The sequence below is a fragment of the Leucoraja erinacea genome, chromosome 10 (assembly GCF_028641065.1).
Source record: "Leucoraja erinacea ecotype New England chromosome 10, Leri_hhj_1, whole genome shotgun sequence".
In the NCBI taxonomy this organism is placed as follows: Eukaryota; Metazoa; Chordata; class Chondrichthyes; order Rajiformes; family Rajidae; genus Leucoraja; species Leucoraja erinaceus.
Genome location: NC_073386.1, coordinates 46238675 through 46258950, shown reverse-complemented (window position 1 = coordinate 46258950; position 20276 = coordinate 46238675). Strand labels below are relative to the sequence as shown.

General features: G+C 40.8%; 2 protein-coding genes across 9 annotated transcripts in view; one reads left to right on the top strand and one right to left on the bottom strand.

Annotated features, from left to right (window-relative positions):
- Positions 1–715: 715 nt before the first annotated feature.
- On the top strand, positions 716–4380 carry LOC129701126 (phosducin-like). Its single transcript, XM_055642133.1, has 2 exons — positions 716–1035; positions 3375–4380. The coding sequence occupies exons 1-2, from the start codon at positions 727–729 to the stop codon at positions 3900–3902; spliced, it is 837 nt and encodes a 278-aa protein (XP_055498108.1). The 5' UTR covers positions 716–726; the 3' UTR covers positions 3903–4380.
- A 9282-nt stretch (positions 4381–13662) lies between these two features.
- Positions 13663–20276, bottom strand: part of odr4 (odr-4 GPCR localization factor homolog) — a 56037-nt gene continuing 49423 nt past the window's right edge. For 7 of the 8 annotated variants that reach the window (XM_055642126.1, XM_055642119.1, XM_055642121.1 and 4 more), the window contains 3 exons: positions 18611–18679; positions 17450–17517; positions 13663–13795 (listed from right to left, as the gene is read on the bottom strand). In XM_055642126.1, the coding sequence (XP_055498101.1) occupies positions 13784–13795; positions 17450–17517; positions 18611–18679 (149 nt within the window). In that variant the 3' untranslated portion in view covers positions 13663–13783. The remainder of the gene's footprint in view (positions 13796–17449; positions 17518–18610; positions 18680–20276) is intronic. The other variant, XM_055642125.1, reaches the window with a different exon arrangement.

Genomic DNA, 20276 nt, shown 5'->3' with positions numbered 1-20276 from the left:
AATGGATATTTTTAAGGCAGAGATATTCTTGATTAATACGGGTGTAAGGAGTGATGGGGCGAAGGCAGGAGAATGGGGTTAGAAGGGAGAGATAGATCACCCATGATTGAATAGCCTAATTCTGCCAGTATATCACTTATGACCTAATGTAATTCAAATCACAATACTGTGAACAATCAAGAAAGCACTACAGATTAGTTTCCATTACTTTGTCGGTCTTCTGTAATGGCAAAACAACAGCTGTGCTGAAATGAATCATCAACAGAAGAGCTTGAACCAATTTCTTATTGGAGCATTTACACCTGAAAATGTTCACTCACCCAAACTAACTCTGCCAAAATTGCATTTATGATTAAAATGCTCATAAGAAGATACTAATCGATGTAGTTTCTATACTATTCAATTTAATCAATAATTCCCTGGCTCTCTACCCTTGTTTTATTCTCCCTTCCTGTTCTCAACATTTAAATTCCTGAATGAACAGAGATATTTAATATCCAAATCCCTCTTTTAAATCAGATCTCTACCATCTACAATAAAAGTCTGTGCATATTGGAGATTCAAGTTGGTGAGTATGTTGATGCAAGCATTCTTATCAGTCCCATTCCTTTGTAAACTTCTCTTACACACCCATCAATTCCTTCCCCCATCCTAATTCTCCTGCCACACCTATTTTTGAGAGGTGATTTACAATAGCCAATGAAGCATAGATATTACCCAGGGTCCATGGAGATGAGTTGCAGCTTCATTCGCTGTTGCACCATTGTCACATCATTGGTGCTGGGTCAAATGCCTTGTTTCTGTGCAATAAAATTGGATGTAATTCTATGGTGGAGCAATGTTATTGTGGCTGGAAGGAGCAGCGTTAAAACGTTTACATTTCTAGGTCCAAAAGGAGTGATTAATGACTGGAGAAAGTTTAAACTGGAGAGCAAAGATAATGAAACCTCTTCAGAACTCCTGAGCCAAATGGCATCATCATATCATTCTTCTAGCAAGGAGGACAAAGACACTCGAAAGAAATTCAGTCGAAAGGTGAGCTAAAATAAGAAGGTAATTGACTGTCCAGAGAAAAAAAGATAAGCTAGAGGTAATGATTTGTACAAATAGAAAACACGTTTAGCAAAAAAACTGCAGAATGCAACACATTGAGAAGAGAAAGTGGAGGGAGGCAGGGATGGGGAGAGAGAGAGAAAACCAATATCAATTGCAACAAAATGGCAATGAGAAAAAAAAGGAATCTACATTAATTCTACATGAAGGAACCATCATCTTAAGAGGTATAATGCAAGTGGGCAGGTATTGGAAGAAGAAATATGGTGGCAACCCCATCTCTGACCAGAGTTCTATACCAACCCCAAGGGCCATGCATGTCCTTGCTTTGATGCTGAGTTTTCCTCCGGTGCTCTAATTTACTTCCTCATCTCAAGGACATGCAGGTTAATTGGCCATTAATGACCTGTAATGAGTAGATGAGTGGTAGAATATGGAAGAGTTGGTGGGAATGTACGTTGGCCAAGGGAATAGAATTGGCCTGGGAGCCAATGTGGACTCGATGGGCTGAAACAGTTTCTTAATTAAATCTTAAGCAAATATGGAAATACAGAGCAGCAGGTATAGGGTCATCATGAGACTACGTTTTCCCATAGAAATAACATAAGGAGCAACACTAACTTTTTTGGTCTCTTACTCAGCAAGAACAGTCCAACAAAAGAATCATTTCTGAATACTATAACAGGCAGTATATTAAAATAGACAGAATTAAAAGCATACAGCATAGTAAGGTTGAAGATTAGGATGAAGTTGAAATCATTAGAAGAAATAGTAAGAGATGTAAAGAACTAATGTAGCTAAATTTCAGGTAATTTCCTTCAAAGTGGAAACACTGTAACAAGATCACGTCAGAGCGCAACAGCACCTTCCTGTAATAACTCCGATTCCTTTAATAACCAATAATCTATTGACCTCTGCTCTAAATAGGTTCAGCGACTGAGCCTCGGCACTTTTGAGAGTAGTGAATTCCGAAGATTCACTCTTTTCTAGAAGAAATTTCTTCTCAACTCTGCCCTAAATTGGCTCTTGTTCCATACAATTTTGCTGGAGGAAACATCAACCTCACATCTACCCTCTCCTTTCCACAGGAAATTTGCATTATTTAATGAGATCATGTCTCATTCTCATAAACTAAAAGGAGCGTAGGTCCACTCTGCACAACCTCTCCTTCAGAACATGGATTTGTTCTGGAGAATAATGCTCTCTTTTTAAAAGTATATTCTCTGAGAGATCAAGCCAATGTACAATATTCCAATCAATGACCAACATAATTGATGTAAGTCATTTAATCATGCTAAAATGATCTTATAGTAAAGGCCCACATACATATTTTACCTATAGTTCAATAGCATTTTGTCACATATGCAACTGAACAGTGAAATTGATTTTGCATTTATTATGCATCCAGGCATAGCCATGTTTGGACCCATAATTCAAAGTCCAAAGTAGGTTCGACCCAAGCACTCGATGTACTGGAGCAGTTCCCGTGAACCAACGTCCCTCTCCACTCATTTGTTTGGCCATCTTTATATCCCAGGTGCATCTCCTGCAGTCTTCTTTGAAGGTACTATCCCCATTCATAAAGCCTTACCCCAGCTCACCCTCCTACCAGCCCAATCGAAGCAACCGAGTCTCCAGCTCACTCTTGGTTACGCCACCCGATGAGCCATTCGGGCAGGTTTAGTCCCGTCGACCGATGAGTTTTTGGACCGGCTCCAGCAGGCTTCCAGATCTAGCTGACCGACGAGCCTCCAGGCGGGTTACCAGTCCCCCCGACCCTTCAGGCGGGCCCCTGGGTATGCTGAACATCAAGCCTTCAGGAGAGGTCCCGCTGACCGATGGACTTTCAGGGTGGGCACCGCTGCCACGACCTCCGCCACGTGGCTCACTGAACCTTATTCTTAATTTTCTATGATTCATACTTGGGGATAACTAGATCCCTCCGAACATCAATCTAATCTCATTTAAAAAAAATAAATAAATAAATCAAATTGCCATTTTTTAAAAACAAAGTGCGGGATATCTTGAAAAGGGCATTCAAGAGAAGTGCCAAAAACAAGCAAATTATTTGTCATTGATGGCAATATAAGAAATTATAATTTAGGGAATTAACAGAATCGTGAATTGAAAAAGACAAGTATTTTGACATCAAAGGTGAGGCAGACATTTTATGCAATAAATAATTTCAAACTCAAGAGTGAGCAAGCCAACACTAAAGCATTTAGATTAAATGGCACGGATGGTTTAGGCAATTTAGAATAAATGATGACTTCATGATAAACATTCTGTGGCAAAGCTTTTTCTTTATCCCCGCAAAACAGATGAGTGTCCAGGAATATGAAATGATTCAGGATGAGGATGATAAGACTTGCATTCGTAAGTACCGCAAGCAAAGCATGCTGGAGATGTACGATCAGGTCAACGTTGGCCCTCATTTTGGGATTTTCTACGAGCTTGAGAATGGGGAGCAATTTCTGGAAGTGATTGAAAAAGAACTGAAAAACACTACGGTGATGGTGAATGTTTATGAAGATGGAGTCAAGGGATGCGAGTCCTTGATCAACTGCTTAACATGCCTTGCTTTGGAATATCCCATGGTTAAATTCTGTAAAATAAAGGCCTCCAACACTGGAGCTCGTGACCGCTTCTCTGACCATATTCTACCAGCATTACTGGTATATAAGGCAGCAGAGCTAATTGGCAACTTTCTTCACATCACTGAACAGCTAGGTGAAGAATTCTTTGCGGTGGATGTTGAAACCTTTCTGAATGAATATGGTCTTTTGCCAGGAAAAGAGTTTAGCGCTTGTGAAAATGCCAGTGATGGTAGTGATGTAGATATTGAATAAATACTAGTACAAGAGGGCCCCAACTCAGATCAGTTTCAGGTACATAGAAGTTAAAAAAGATCCTAATGCACACTTGGCTACACACGATATTCCTTTACCTCGATGACTCATTCATTTCCATACATGGATTAGCAAGTTTGTATACTAACTAGTTAGAAGCCACAGATCAGTTACTCGAGCTGGATCGAATGTACAATAATATTACCAGAGTTTATCCCTACCTCTTCTCACTATTCACTCTGTAATCCAAAGATCTAATTTCCCCATCTTTAAATATGCATGACTCAATACGCTGTTTTCTGGAGTAGAGAATTCAGAACTCTGGGAGAAGAAAATGACGTAATCTCAATTTTGTCAATGGCTTATTTTGAGATTGTGCCCATGTGCGCGCTTCCTTTTTCCTTTCTACTTCATTATTCGTTAATAGTTATATGAGAAATTTAAATTAGTTTCTATCGCCTAGTGTTATGTATTGTTATTCCACACAACATTGATGAAAATATTCTAGATTTTGTTTATGTTCAGGTATGCAAAGACAGCAAAGATTTGTTCCAGCCAAAAGGCAATGGTTACACCACAAAACAGACCATCTAATTGAACTTGTGTGAGCCTTCCCCCACTTTCTGTGTAGATTCTAGAAAGTGGAAACATTGAAAATAGGACTTGTTTAGTCCTCTGAGCCTGTTCTGCCACTCAGTACAATCATGGCAGGCCACCTATTCCAATAAACCTTTCCCACTCTCTTCCCATATCCTTTAATGGGGAAGCTTACACTATAAAACTTTGGTTATCCAAAGTAAATCTTTAAGATGTAAAATTGAGTGCAAAGCTCCCTCTCTGGCTTGGCCATTATGAGTCTTCTGAGAATTATATCTTTAAATTAGTTAAACACCCTGTGCAAGTAGATAAGACCAAATGTATTTTTTTGTTCTGTGTAACAATGCTTGGGTACATTGCAACACTACTTGTTTGTACTTTACTTGTTTGTGCTGTTTTGATGGCATATACTCCGCTGTGGAAAATTCCCAAAGGATTTAGATTTCTCAAATCTGTCAAAAAAGCTTCAGGAATCTGTGAACGAGACAGAAAACCTCAAGTTTAAACTCTTGGGGGGGGGGTAGAAATCTGTCTTTGTCAATTGCATAAAGTTGTTATTATCGTTTCAGCTGCACAAGAAGCTGATATTTAATTCCACTGACTTGAATGGAAATAAATAATCAGAAGTTGCAATCCTGAGTTGTCAATCCCTTAGCCTTCAATCTGCACCACTGTCCAAGACACTCCTTGGTCTCATCAGTGAAAATTTAAATTTGATCAATGGCATTGTCTTGTAATTTGGAAAAAAAGATGGAAATACAGGTGCTGATGTGGAGTGGATTCTACGGAATTCTTTACACTCACAGTAATATATTGGTCAATATTACCCGAGTATAAACTTTCTTCTGCTCTGTCCCCACCATTATTGCCTGCCTCTATGGTCATATCACAGCTGTCAACTAAGACACTGGCTAGTTTTATTACCAGTGCCCTAGTTTAAATTATGTTATAGAAACCTGTATGAATAGACTTAAAAAGATTATAATCATTACTGTATATTTTACTGCTTCTCGGGGTATTGTTACACAAAGACAGAATTCAGTGTATATCAGTGAGTAAGAAATTTGAAATAAATTGAAATAGTATATGTGGGAAACATTTCTTATATAATCTGATAAAGTGGGCAGATATCTTTGACCAAATACTAAAATCCACACCCTTTATAGATATATACCAAATAAATAATATCCTGTTATAAATGCTCTCCCACCCTAAATATTTCCAAACATTTCTCATTTTTATGTTGCACAAGTGTAATTGCATAAAAGTATTACCATTATAGGAAATATTTGTGAAGTTTAATTTTTTGCACATTAAAAGTTATCAATTTACAATAGTAATTTAATAAAGATGAAACCTTCATAAGTAGATGCCTGAATTATTTTCTTCCAAGAAGCTCATGATGAAGAAATATAACATGTGTTGATACTGCTCAAGACACTATGAGGTGAGGAATTACTCGTTCATACCTGTAATCCAATGAAGCCAGTTTACTTATGTTTCAGAATCAAACTAAATTAACTTTGACTTTAGTTATTCCAGATGCACCAAATAACATTTCTCATTTTTATGTTGCTGTCCTAGTTTTGTCCTGTAGTGGAATCCAACCTTAATTAGATTAGCAATGGAGTAAAAACTCATGAGTTCTCAGCACGCAAATAGAATGCTGATCAGAGATGGAGTTATAGACTCACACAGTGTGGAAATGGCCCTTTTGGTCCAATATGTCCATGATGACCAAGATGCTTCATCCGAGCTAGACTAATCTGCCTGTGCATGGCCCATTTCACTTTAAAACTTTCCTACCATAGAGCCATCCAAATGTCTTTTAAATTGTGTTATTGTACTTGCCTTAACTGCTTAATCGAGAAGCTTGATCCATATATCCACCATCCTGTGTGAAAAGATTACCCTCGGGCTCCTATTAAATCTTCCCAACCCCTCACAAATGTGACCTCATCAACGCTGTGATCCACAGCAACATAATGTTCCATCTTCTGTATTAAATTTGCTCATGGATGAAGGCCAGCATGTCTTCCTCATTACCCTATTTTCCTGCGACATTGCTTTAAGGGAACTCTGTGTTAGTACTCCTAGATCCCTCTGCTCTATCAGACTTCACAGTGAACAGTGGGGCCCTGGGAATTTCTAGCACCGATTTGTCTTTCCAAAACCCAATACGTCTGATTATCTGAATGGAACTCAATTTCATATTTCTCGGCCCACTTGCCCAACTAATCAAGATACTTCTGTAATTCTTGATAACCATATGTACTATTTATACCATTTATTTTAGTCATCTGCAAAATTACTAATGATGGTTTGTACATTGTCATCCAAATCGTTCAGATAGAGGACAAACATCAATGGGCTCAGCACTAACCCCTGAGGCACACCAAGTCACAGGCCTCCAGGCCCATATACAACCTTCCGCCACCATCCCGTTTCTTAGATCAGCAGATTGGTCTTCTCGCCTGTCAGTCACCATGAAGTTAATGCCCCTTCCGGCACCCGCGGAGAATAAAGCCCCGGAGGCGGGGCCAAGTCCGTAAGCAGCGTGTGGGCTGCTTCTGCGGCAACCAGAACGACGAGTGGGAGTAACTAAGTTGAACCGGAAGCCTCTGAGTGAAGTCGGAGTGGGACCGGGAGTTGCTGCATGAGGCCAAAAGCTGTAGTTGCGGGGTGAGCAGATTGAGAGCTGTGTCTGCTGTGACAAAACCCCCCCTTCTCCCAACCCCCTCCCCACACCTTCCCCCTCATCCACACCTCCCCTTCCCCACATACCCCATTCCCCCCCTCCCCCCACATCATGCTCTCCCCCCACTTCCACCCCCGTACCCACACACACCTCCTCTTCATGTGTGGGAGGGGAAGAAGGGAATCAGAATCGGAATAGTACTTTATTTGCCAAGTATGTTTTGCAACATACGAGGCATTTCATTTGTCAAGTCAGTCATACAAATAAAAAGCACCAATCACTCAAATCACATTTTAACATGAACATCCACCACAGTGACTCCTACACATTCCTCACTGTGATGGAAGGCGAAATAAAGTTAAAGTCCCTTCCCTTTGTTCTCCCATAGTCGGGGCCTTGAGCCGTCCGTTGACAGGACGATCTTCACTTCCGGAGCCGGCGTCTTTTGGGCCTTCCGCGTCGAGGCGATCAGCTCCTGCATCGGGGGGGATGTCATCCAATAGGTTCCACTTAAGCCCCTGTCCCATTTGGGCGACCTAAACAGCAACCTCTGGCGACCTTGCTGGATCGACTGGCCGCGTTGGAACCGCGAGCTGGATTGACCGAAGAGCGAGCTGCATCTACAGACCACACACACACACACACAAACACATCGCGAAGGTGGGGGCCATGGAGAGCAGGGGGGAGCGCTGTCTGCACGATGAAGAGGAAGGTAAACGGCTGCCAGAGCACGGTAAGTCCTTAGAGAGAGCGGGGGGGGGGGGGGGGGGGGAGGGGAGGAGAAGGAGTGGAGACAGTTTTTAAGAAGTTTAATAAAGTTTAGCGGGTATTTTACCTACCGGTGGGTCTTCTAGGTCGTGAAAGTTCAATGAGCCAATCAAAATGGCCGGTCAGCGAAGGAGATTGCCTTCGACTGCCTGTAAGTAATTAGTGGCCCCACTGGCTTTGACTAAACGGCAACCTATTTTTGGTCGAGGCCGGTTTTAAACATGTTGAAAAAAAATCAGCGAACTCAATGTAGCCTCGACCATGCGGAAACCACTTTTGACCATTAGGGAGAGTGACCGAAACCTCCTGCGACCTTGCAGTGACCATGGGTTGCGGGCAAGGTCGCCAGAGGTTGCTGTTTAGGTCGCCCAAGTGGGACAAGGGGCTTTAGTTTAGTTATTAAGTTAATTCTGTGCTGTCAGCTAGCTCTCCTTGGATCCCATGCAATCTAACTCTGCAGAGCAGCCTACCATGCGGAACGCATAGAAGGCATGCTGAAGTTCATATAGACTAGACCCATGGTCCGTCCTTGTCAATTTTCTTGTTTACTTCCTCAAAAAATCAAATTCAAATGCCAGAGGAGGTAGTTGAACCAGGTACTATCACAGCATTTCAAAGAGATGGTACATAGGTAGGAGAGGCTTAGAAGGATATGGGCCAAATGCAGGTAAATGGGACTAGCTTAGATGGGACATGGATAAATTGGGCCGAAGGGCCTGTTCTGTGCCATATGACTTTGAAAAAAGGATTGTTTTTCACTGGAGCATTAGACTGCGAAGCAATTTTTCCAAGTACATCAAATTATGATCAAATACTAGAGGGCATAGCCCTAAGGTGAGAGCAGCAAAGTTTAAAAGATTTTTTTAAAACAATGAATGGTGGGTACCTAGAATGCACTGCCAGGGGCAGTGATGGAAGCAGATGCAATACCAACATTTAGATCAGGTGCACAAATAAGCGGGAAATTAGGGTATACACCACGTGCAGCTGATGTTCAGTTTAAGTTGGCATTATGGTCGGCACCGATGTAGTGACCTGAAGATCTGTTCCAGAGATGAGATTCATCACCACTTCCGATATATCATCAGATTCATTTGACCATCTGAGGAAAAATATCTAAAGATCAAGACTTCAAACTCAGGCCGTAGAAATTAGATACTTTATTGTCACATATGACAGGCAGTGAAATTGTTTGCTTGGTATGCAAATAGTCGCCACATAAATGGCACTGACAGTTACAAAGTACCCCCATGCCAGGTCCTACTTTGTTCTTCCCCTTCCCCCCTCCCCCCGCCCATGGTGGTTCCCCCATGCCCTCACCAACCCGCAAGGCTCCACCGCTGCCGCAAGGTTCCACTGACCCGTGAGGCTCCGTCAGCTGGAAGGCTCCATCGCTGCCGCGAGGCTCCGTCGACCCACGAGGCTCGACTGACCCATGAGGTGCCGTCGGCCACGAGACTCCACTGCCACGAGACTCCACCGCTGCGAGGCTCCGTTGGCCCCGAGTCTCCACCGACCCAGACAGGCTTTGGCGCCCAGCTTATCTGCGGCCTCCTAGGAGGCATCCACCATCATCATTGATTCCCATGTTCCTGTAGGTTTCAGACACACAGTTTACCCACACCAAGAAGGCATCGGAGAAAGAGAAGATCGATGCCTATGAACGGGCTAGGAGCATACTTCCAGCACCTTCAAAAGTGCTCATAATGTTTTGAGATCAGCTATGGGAAGCAAGTGATGGCAACCTTTGCACATGGAAGCAGAGTGGTTGCTGTGGGAGGAGAGAGAAGGCGGCAGGTCGAAGTGTCAGTAGTGCAGTAGGCTGTTGGAGAGTCTACAGCAGCCGATGGATCACTTAAATCAAAGGTTGTTGGAGGACCCACAGAAATCGGACGTTCACGTAGATCAGGCGACCCTTTGTGTACTGCCTCAGTAGAAATGTTCTTTTCATTTTACACACTACAATCATTGCATTCTTAAGGGATTAGACAGGCTAGATGCAAGAAAAATGTTCCCGATGTTCAGGGAGTCCAGAACCAAGTGATCACAGTTTAAGAATAAGAGGTGGCCATTTAGTACTGAGATGAGGAAAAACTTCTTCACCCAGAGTTGTGAATCAGTGGAATTCTCTGCCACAGAGGGCAGTAGAGGCCAATTCTTTGCATATATTTAAGAGGGATATAGCTCTTAGGGGTAACGGAATCAAGGGATATGGGGAGAAAGCAGGAACGGGGTACTGATTTTGGATGATCAGCCATGATCATATTGAATGTCGGACTGGCGTGAAGGGCCGAATCCTGCACCTATTTACTGTTTACTTTGTATTATTGTGCTTTTGAAAGAATGTAAAAAGAATCTTAAGAAAGAAATTAGAAAAGCTAAAAGAAGATATGAGGTTGCTTTGGCAAGTAAGGTAAAAGTAAATCCGAAGGGTTTCTACCGCTATATTAATAGCAAAAGGATAACGAGGGATAAAATTGGTCCATTAGAGAGTCAGAGTGGCCAACTATCTGCAGAGCCAAAAGAGATGGGGGAGATATTGAACAGTTTATTTTCTTTGGTATTCACCAAGGAGAAGGATATTGAATTATGTGAGGTAAGGGAAACAAGTAGAGTAGCTATGGAAACTATGAGGATCAAAGAAGAGGAAGTACTGACACTTTTGAGAAATATAAAAGTGGATAAGTCTCCAGGTCCAGACAGGATATTCCCTAGGACATTGAGGGAAGTTAGTGTAGAAATAGCAGGGGCTATGGCAGAAATATTTCAAATGTCATTAGAAACGGGAATAGTGCCGGAGGATTGGCGTACTGCGCATGTTGTTCCATTGTTTAAAAAGGGGTCTAAGAGTAAACCTAGCAATTATAGATCTGTTAGTTTGACGTCAGTGGTGGGCAAATTAATGGAAAGAATACTTAGAGATAATATATATAAGCATCTGGATAAACAGGGTCTGATTAGGAACAGTCAACATGGATTTGTGCCTGGAAGGTCATGTTTAACTAATCTTCTTGAATTTTTTGAAGATGTTACTCGGGAAATTGATGAGGGTAAAGCAGTGGATGTTGTGTATATGGACTTCAGTAAGGCCTTTGACAAGGTTCCTCATGGAAGGTTGGTTAAGAAGGTTCAATGGTTGGGTATTAATGGTGGAGTAGCAAGATGGATTCAACAGTGGCTGAATGGGAGATGCCAGAGAGTAATGGTGGATGATTGTTTGTCAGGTTGGAGGCCAGTGACGAGTGGGGTGCCACAGGGATCTGTGTTGGGTCCACTGTTGTTTGTCATGTACATCAATGATCTGGATGATGGTGTGGTAAATTGGATTAGTAAGTATGCAGATAATACTAAGATAGGTGGGGTTGTGGGTAATGAAGTAGAGTTTCAAAGTCTACAGAGAGATTTATGCCAGTTGGAAGAGTGGGTTGAAAGATGGCAGATGGAGTTTAATGCTGATAAGTGTGAGGTGCTACATCTTGGCAGGACAAATCAAAATAGGACGTACATGGTAAATGGTAGGGAATTGAAGAATGTAGGTGAACAGAGGGATCTGGGAATAACGGTGCACAGTTCCCTGAAAGTGGAATCTCATGTAGATAGGGTGGTAAAGAAAGCTTTTGGTGTGCTGGCCTTTATAAATCAGAGCATTGAGTATAGAAGTTGGGATGTAATGTTAAAATGGTGTACAATTTTGGTCGCCTAATTATAGGAAGGATGTCAGCAAAATAGAGAGAGTACAGAGGAGATTTACTAGAATGTTGTCTGGGTTTCAGCAACTAAGTTACAGAGAAAGGTTGAACAAGTTAGGGCTTTATTCTTTGGAGCGCGGAAGGTTAAGGGGGGACTTGATAGAGGTTTTTAAAATGATGAGAGGGATAGACAGAGTTGACGTGGAAAAGCTTTTCCCACTGAGAGTAGGGAAGATTCAAACAAGGGGACATGACTTGAGAATTAAGGGACTGAAGTTTAGGGGTAACATGAGGGGGAACTTCTTTACTCAGAGAGTGGTAACTGTGTGGAATGAGCTTCCAGTGAAGGTGGTGGAGGCAGGTTCGTTTTTATCATTTAAAAATAAATTGGATAGTTATATGGATGGGAAGGGAATGGAGGGTTATGGTCTGAACGCAGGTATATGGGACTAGGGGAGATTAGGTGTTCGGCACGGACTAGAAGGGTCGAGATGGCCTGCTTCCGTGCTGTAATTGTTATATGGTTATATGGTTATCATAATTACTAGATTGTTTGCAAAACAAAGCATTTCACTGTATCTAGGTACGTGTGATAATAAAGTAACAATTAAGAAACTATTAACATTGGCTGGATAAAAAAAATAATTATCAGTGTTCTCTCCCACCAACCTGCACAAATATAGGTGCCAACTTCAATGAATAGGATAAATCACCCATATGCCCGACACCAAATTCAGAAAAAGAAGGGTCTCAACCCAAAACGTCATCCAAAGATGCTGTCTGTCCCGCTGAGTTACTCCAGCTTTTTGTGTCTAAATTCAAGAAATAGTTGCCTTATTCTGAACTATGTCACGATGAGAGATTGCAAGGAGAAAATATTTTAAGAATGTTCCTGTAAAAATTGAAATATTGACTTCCGAGCCAAAATAGTGAAAAAGCATCTGTGATAGCAGAGAAATCTTCAAGTCCCTTCATCAGCAGTACATATGGTGGCCCTTCTCATACTGCCTGTCTAATTGTCCCTCAAGCAGCTTCTGCTCCACTTGCAGCAGAGTCTGCAGATATCACAATGGCCTCATTCAGCCCACAGAACTATAGTGGAAACAAGTTACTCTTGAGAAGACCAGCTTATGAAGGGGCAAAAGATTGGGGTAGAGTCAGTTCGGACACGCTGACAGTTTTACTTGGAGGTTATACTTAACTTTCAACAACATAATCAATTTTTAATTCCACACCTCTCAGATGATGCATTCTACCAGGTCACTGAGTATCAAGAAATCTCATTGCATAACTACAATTGACATGTCATAACCCTGTCCTAATCTGTGAAAACTGTAAACGAGTAGCCCATTCCATCTGTAATATATGTTCCCTGTCTGCTTAACACATTTCTGTCATATGTTTAATATCAGCACTTGCATAACATGCAAAGGAAATCTGCATGAAATTTAGCAACCTATAAGACTCGTGCACAAGAGGCACAATTGTGATCGGTGACAGTTTTAGATACATTCCCTACATATAGTACATAAAAATGTTGGACTTCACAGAAGAATTTCTAAATTATGGAACTTACAAAAGATGGCTACAGATATGAAGCAGAGTTGCAGGCTGCCCTGGTGATCAGAGTTGAAGGAGTTCTCATGCACCAGAACAAAAAAATATTTTTTAGTTTGATTGTATAAGTAACAAATCAAATGTCCTTTTTACCCAAGAGTAAGGTATGACATCTAAAAGAATAACAACACGCATGATCAAATCAAAATAGATCTTGTTACGTATATCGTCTAGGATCTTCCAACCACAAAAACGGTGAGATTGTGGTCAGGTAAAGAAAAACCAATGCTTAATTTATAATGAAATTATAATTCTCCAACAATTTGAGCAGCTCCAAGAATAATTTTAAAAAACGGTCATAATTTTTATAAATATATCTTATCAACTATTATAGTCCATGTTAATGAACAACACTTTCAGTGATACTCCCAGATTATAGACGGCACCAAAATTTCTCGCTCTGTTATGCTTTTATTCAAATGGAGATGAGAATACAGTTTCCGTCAAAAAAGCATGGGAACTGGATTTTATATGTTCCTTGAAAAGGGAGATGGATTGCTGTTATTCATGGCTCAAACTGATCCCTGTAAGAAAAGAAAAATAGGCGAGTTATAAATTCTACATTTGACATAGTTTTATTAAACATCCATGATTAGTAAAACCAAATTACTTTACCAGTGCATGCCCAATTTAGGACTGACTATTGCTCATCAGATCTACCCATGCAATGAGAGGACCAGCCTTAATATTTCAGCTAGCTTTCTGCAGAGGAATATTTTAACCTTTATAGGGGAAAGCAACCAAATGGTGACAATTTAAAATATTGAAATATTATTCAAATTTTCCTCATAAATGACCCCTCATTATTTCAGGCAGTTTCATAAACAATAGACATTGCATATAATATATGGTAGCAAAGCAGTCCAAGGAAGTATTTGGTTTTGAGTCAGCATTTTCTTGTGGGCATTTTTCTCCATCAATCAATACACAGTATCAAAATGGTTTTACAAGCAATGCTTGACCAGTGCTGCTATGAAATGCAAAATAATGAAAATTAGGACCCCAGATAGAAAAAAAAGAATCAAAATAGGTCAAAAACATTATAAATTATGAACTTAAGGCTCAGATGTGGAAGAGAATGCATGTACCAGGAGTTACATTTTGCAATCTAGATTTTACAATAAAATGATTTTTTGTTTACAGAATGTAGTTCCCACTGAATGTTTTGAATTTTTCCTTCGAAAATCTCATACCATTTCAAAAATCCATTGTTGGAGCGCAAAAAAAATGACTGCTACCAAATACTTTTACGGGAGGTTAGTATTCATAACTAAATTAACGCAAATGACAATCTGTCCAATGCTCTTCAAAACAACTCACTGAAATGTTCTAAAATAAGCAAACTCTTTTTCATGTTCTTTTGAAATTAACATAATAATAATAATAATTTTATTTATAGAGCACTTTAAAAACAATCATAGTTGCAACAAAGTGCTGTACATCACTAATCATTGACAAAAAAATTAATACACACCAATAATAACAATCAAAAGAAATAGCAGGAAAAGATATGTAAAATAAAGAAACATTAAAAACAATAAAAACAGAAGCAAAGTCTCAGGCATGGTCAAAAGCCAGGGAGTACAAATGTGTTTTAACACTGGATTTGAAGATGGACAGTGAGGGGGCCTGTCTGATGTGCAACGGCAGGGTGTTCCAGAGTGCTGGAGCAGCAACAGAGAAGGCTCTATCCCCTCTGAGCTTCCGATTAGACCTCGGTACCTCCAGGAGCAGCTGACCTGAGGGACCGGGCAGGAGCGTATGGGTGGAGCAGCTCAGAGAGGTAAGGCGGGGCGAGCCCATTCAGAGATTTAAAAACAAATAACATACATACATGCCGTGTCTCAATGGTGCACCATTATGGCTAAATTGAAATGTTAGAAACTAACTAATCTTTAGTTTGACAGCTAAATATGGGTCCAAGAGAAAGGTAATGTATTGCTCATTTTCAGCGGCTATTAGAAAAACCAAGATGAAATAATCAAATTTCTTGACATTTCAGAGTTGGATGTGACAGTGTACTATCAAGCGGACACAAGAGATTACAAACATTGGACTCCATCTGCCACCTACTTAACCCCAATTTTGAAAATGTGACACGTGCTTTGGTTTGAATTGATGGCCAAAATAGTTTTTAAATGGTAAGCAATGAATAAACGTCTATGCACCGAGAGATTTGAAAGCAATGGCTCAGAAGATGCAAAATGTCGTTGTGGCTATCCCTCGAGGTCGAGGATGATGGTCTACGTTCTGTTGTTTTTATGGACTCTCAGGTGGATCCATGAGTCTATAAGTCCAATCCTGGCTTTGAATGTTCTTCCGTATTCAGGACACGTAATTCCAGATGGCAGATCAGGCTTTGGTTGTTGACTGCCTTTCTTTCCGTTTTCATCTAATTCTGCGCATCTCGGCTTCGAAGGTTGCTGTTCCATCTTGGATGATGGTACGCCAGAGTTTCCTGTCCTTGGCATTGGTTTCCCCAATTGTCGATGTCAATTGCACATTTCTTCATGCTGGCTTTTAAGGTGTTTTTGAATCTCTTCTTTTGTCCTCCTCTTTTACGTTTGCCTTCTTTAAGCTGGGAGTAGGTTTGCTTTGGTAGACGCTCGTCTTCCATCTGAACAACATGACCAACCCATCTTAGTTGGTTCTTGGTGACAAAGGCTTCGATGCTAGATGTTTTTGCTTCATTCAGCACGCTGACGTTGGTTCTTCTGTCTTCCCAGCTGATATTTAAGCTGCTTCAAAGACATTGTTGATGGAACTTTTCAAGTGTTTTCAGATGGCGCCGGTATGTGTTCCAGGTTTCTGATGCATACAGGAGTGTTGGAATCACCACTGCCTTGTACACTAACATTTTGCTGCCTGTTCAGATGTCACGATTTTGAAAGACACTTGTTCAAAGACATCCAAAAGCTGTTCCAGCACACTTAAGACAATGTTGGATCTCATCATCAAGGTCGACATTGGAGGAGAGGTGACTTCCAAGGTACGGAAAACGATCCACATTTCCAGGGTTGTTTTACCAAGTTGAATTGATGGTTCTTTCCAATTTGTCTCAGTTGGTGACGATTGGTAGGTAACCCGAGTCTTCTTGGAGTTGATGGCAAGTCCAAGCACTGTTGCACTGTTGAAGGCAGTCAGGATTTGTTGCAGATGATTTTCTGAGAGCTGCAACACAGTTGTCGGCTGCGTATTGGAACTCGATGAGGGAGCTCACAGATGTCTTCGTTTTGGACTCGAGACGGGCAAGATTGAAAAGTCTGCCATCTGTTCTGTAGACTATTTTGTTTCCTGGGGGTAGGTCTTCCTGGATGTGGATGGCTGTCGCAATGAAGATGGTGAACAGTGTTGGGGCAATCACGCATCCCTGTTTCACACCTGATCTGACCTGAAGCGTCTCAGTTGCTGTTGCTGGCCATGACTGTGGCAAGCATGTCATCGTGGAGCAGTCTGGTCGATGACGATGACAAAATGTAACCACACAGGTAAATCAAGCGATTAGGAAAGCCATTGGTACACTGTAAGGGACTGGAACACAATATTGGGAAAGTCTTACTCAAGTCTACTAGACTTTGCTGAGACATGCACTGCACTGCACCTCAACGCAGTGCAATGACAGGTAATCTCCCTGAAATACTAAATTCAATACAATACAATTCAATTCAAATACGAATACAATACTGAATAGACAGAATAGATCCTAACAGGCTGCTTTCTCATGTTGAAGGGTCCAGAACTCGTGTGGTGGGGTGGAGAGAAAGAGAGAAGCATAATCTGAAGACAAGGTGATGGAAGAAGAGAACAGCTTTATATGAAGTTGCTGTAAAAGTTTTAGAATTGGCTGGAACTGTCCGAGAGACCCATGGATGCCAAGTCATTGCAGTGATCAGGCAGAAATGTGGACTTGGGGCACTGGCCCACCCATGATCTTATAATGATGGAGCAGATTTAAAAGATTTTATAGCACACTGGTGAACCTATTTCTCATGCTCAGGCTTTCAAAAAAGCAAACTTGGTAAATGCAACTGAAAATCAAAACAAAACTGCACATGTTACTCAGCAATCAAGCAGCGTCTTTCTAAAGTTTTCTGTTTTACGATTGCCAAAATGAATAATCTACACATTATGAGACTTAAAATATAGTTCACTTTATAATATCTTTAAATGAGACTTACTGCAATGAAGTAAACAATGACAGAGACTGCGATTGCGATGACTCCTACACCTGCTGCTGCTGCCATGCCTTAAACATAATGAACAAACAGTTGATGAAGAATGATATACGAGAAAGGTGGCCTATGTTGGTCCGTAGCTTGACCCTGACCAGTAATATGATAATTACAAGTGCAGGGTGGGATTTAAATGGAGGAAATTTACTGAATCCATGAACAATCAATTTAATTATTGAATTGTATTCTTATTACTTACTGGGAGAAACATTTTCTCTACAATCCTCTAACACAAATGGAAGATTGCAGCTGGGCATGATCTTCCCATGCATTCCCAGTATTCAGTTTCATGTGAAAAGGATAATTCACCTTTTATATTACATCAATACCAATAAATTAATTACTGCAAGTATATACATTGTACATGAATATATTCTTCAAGCAACAAAAATGTAATGAGTGCCAAGAAGGGAAGTTCAAAACAAAAATGTTCATAATTGTTTTTAACATTTTACAATCATCCATTAAGACTGGACTAAGACTGTATTAACACAATCTACAACCTTATTATCACTGAAGAACAAGACTGGGTTCACACATTAGATACCCAAAATACTGTGTAACAATATAGTTTATGCTCAATCATTCACACCAATCAGGTTTAGGAATCTTTTATCCATTTTTAAAACATACCAGGAGTTAGATTGAACCACAGGGCATCATTTTAGATATACTATTAATTCCTCCCCCAATATCCAAGATGATATTCATGTGCATATTTCTGATGGGAAAAATGCCAATAGAGGTTTTGTTTGTGAGAATAACATCAGCCGGTAAGGTGCAGAGATAATCTGTTGAAATACTGTGCTGTGCTGATTTCATGCTGCAATTACCATTCAGTGACGAGCTTAGCTCAGTGGCTTGCATGCACACACAAAGTTCAAACAAGGGATCCCTTCCTCACAGCCAACCTTCTGGCTTCACACTCCTGCTCATGCCCACACTGCAGCCAAACTGTATTTACCAGCTCCTGAGCCCAGCCACACACATCATTGCCAGCCCCTGGTACCAAATCGCATCCCTAACTCCAGCTTCCGCAATAACCATACTGCTTCGGATTTTTGGCCAGGCTGCACATTTAATTGCATTTTGATCGCCAAAATTTACCTGTGTATTTAAAGCCAGTCTCTATAATTACTTCCTCCTCCTCTTCTTCGAACAGTTTTAGTTCTGGTTCTTTAAAAAAAAACATTAATTGGATGAATTGGCTGGAAGTAATTTTATTCCTTATATAAACATAGTTCAAACCTCTTTACTTCTCTATGGATAACCTGCATTCTAGGTGGTTATTAATTCAGTGAAACATTACTAGCAGTAAAAGAAAATATTCAATCTTCCATAATTCAAGAGAAACAGGTCAATTTTGAACTTTCACTGCTTTAGTTGAATATCTCCAGTGATAATTTCTTGGGACTGAGATGTATTGAAGTGATGGATAAATTCTAAACTAAATTCTGATCTATGGCAATCTTTTATATAGCATTTTATGCATTGGATGTAACTTCATAGATTCTGTGATATTTGTACATATTACCTTAAATATAACTTGCTTTATAAAGTTTGTTTTTTCCCGCTATTTCCTTCTGATACAAGGCCATTCAACATATCAAGGCTATGCGGGCTCCCAGGCCAATCTTCCACTTATTCTGTTTATCATTGTGGTTACAGAGGAAAGATTATAACTGCATTTGAAAGAAATTAGGACAATTGCATTGATAGGAATGGTGTAGATGGATATGGGGCAAATGGGACTATCTTATTCGGGCCATCTTGGTCGGATTGGATGAGTTGGGCCAAAGGGCCTGTATGACTCAAACAGGTAGGTAATGTTTAATCTTCTCAATGAACCCAATATATTAGGGAGGGCAAAATACATTTAAGTAATCTTACAGTGAAGCATCAAATAATTTCCTTAAAATAAACTATTAATTATAAGCATTTCTTTAATCCAAGACTGAATGGAAACAGCTTCTCTTTTTCTAATCGAGTAGGTAGACGTAGCAAATGTCAATATCCTAGCATTGATGGTGGGATTAACTGTAATCTAAAATATTTATTCAATTTAATGCACTAACATCCAACAAAAAAATGGAATCTGATGTTCCTAAAGAAGGCTTTGTGTAATCTTCTTCCTGCTGATTTGCAGGCTTTGTTACATTCTAGTGCCATTTCTGGGTCACCTAGCCAGAAGATTTAGCACCGCTCCCTTCCCTCCTCTGAATGTCCCAAAAAATAAAAATTTGAACCATTTTAAGATAGGAGTTGTTCTATTCATAAAGACCTCAAGCCCCAATCATGTTATTTCCCTCCTTTCTCCTTAGAAGTGTCAGCTTCCCAATTTCTATAATGGGTTGATTATGGAAGCAATGGCAGGATGGGACAAGACGTCGGCAACGACGTTGAGTTTACCCGCGACATGGCGGATGCCATTAGTGAATTCCGAGATATAGGCAAGGAGCCGCTGCTGACGGACAGACCACGGATCAGCGATCTTACCCAGGGCGAAAGTGAGGGGCTTGTGGCCCGTGAAAGCATTGAATGCCCGGCCCTCGAGGAAATATCTGAAATGTTTGACAGCGAGATACAATGCTAGAAGCACTCGGTAGAAAGCACTGTAGTTGCATTCTGGAGTACGCAGCTGACGACTGAAAAAGGCTAACGGTTGCCAGCAGCCGTCGACGAGCTGCTCCAGAACTCCACCCACAGCAGCATCCGAGGCGTCCATGGTGAGTGCAGTAGGGGCGGAAGCACGTGGGTGCACCAACAGGGTAGT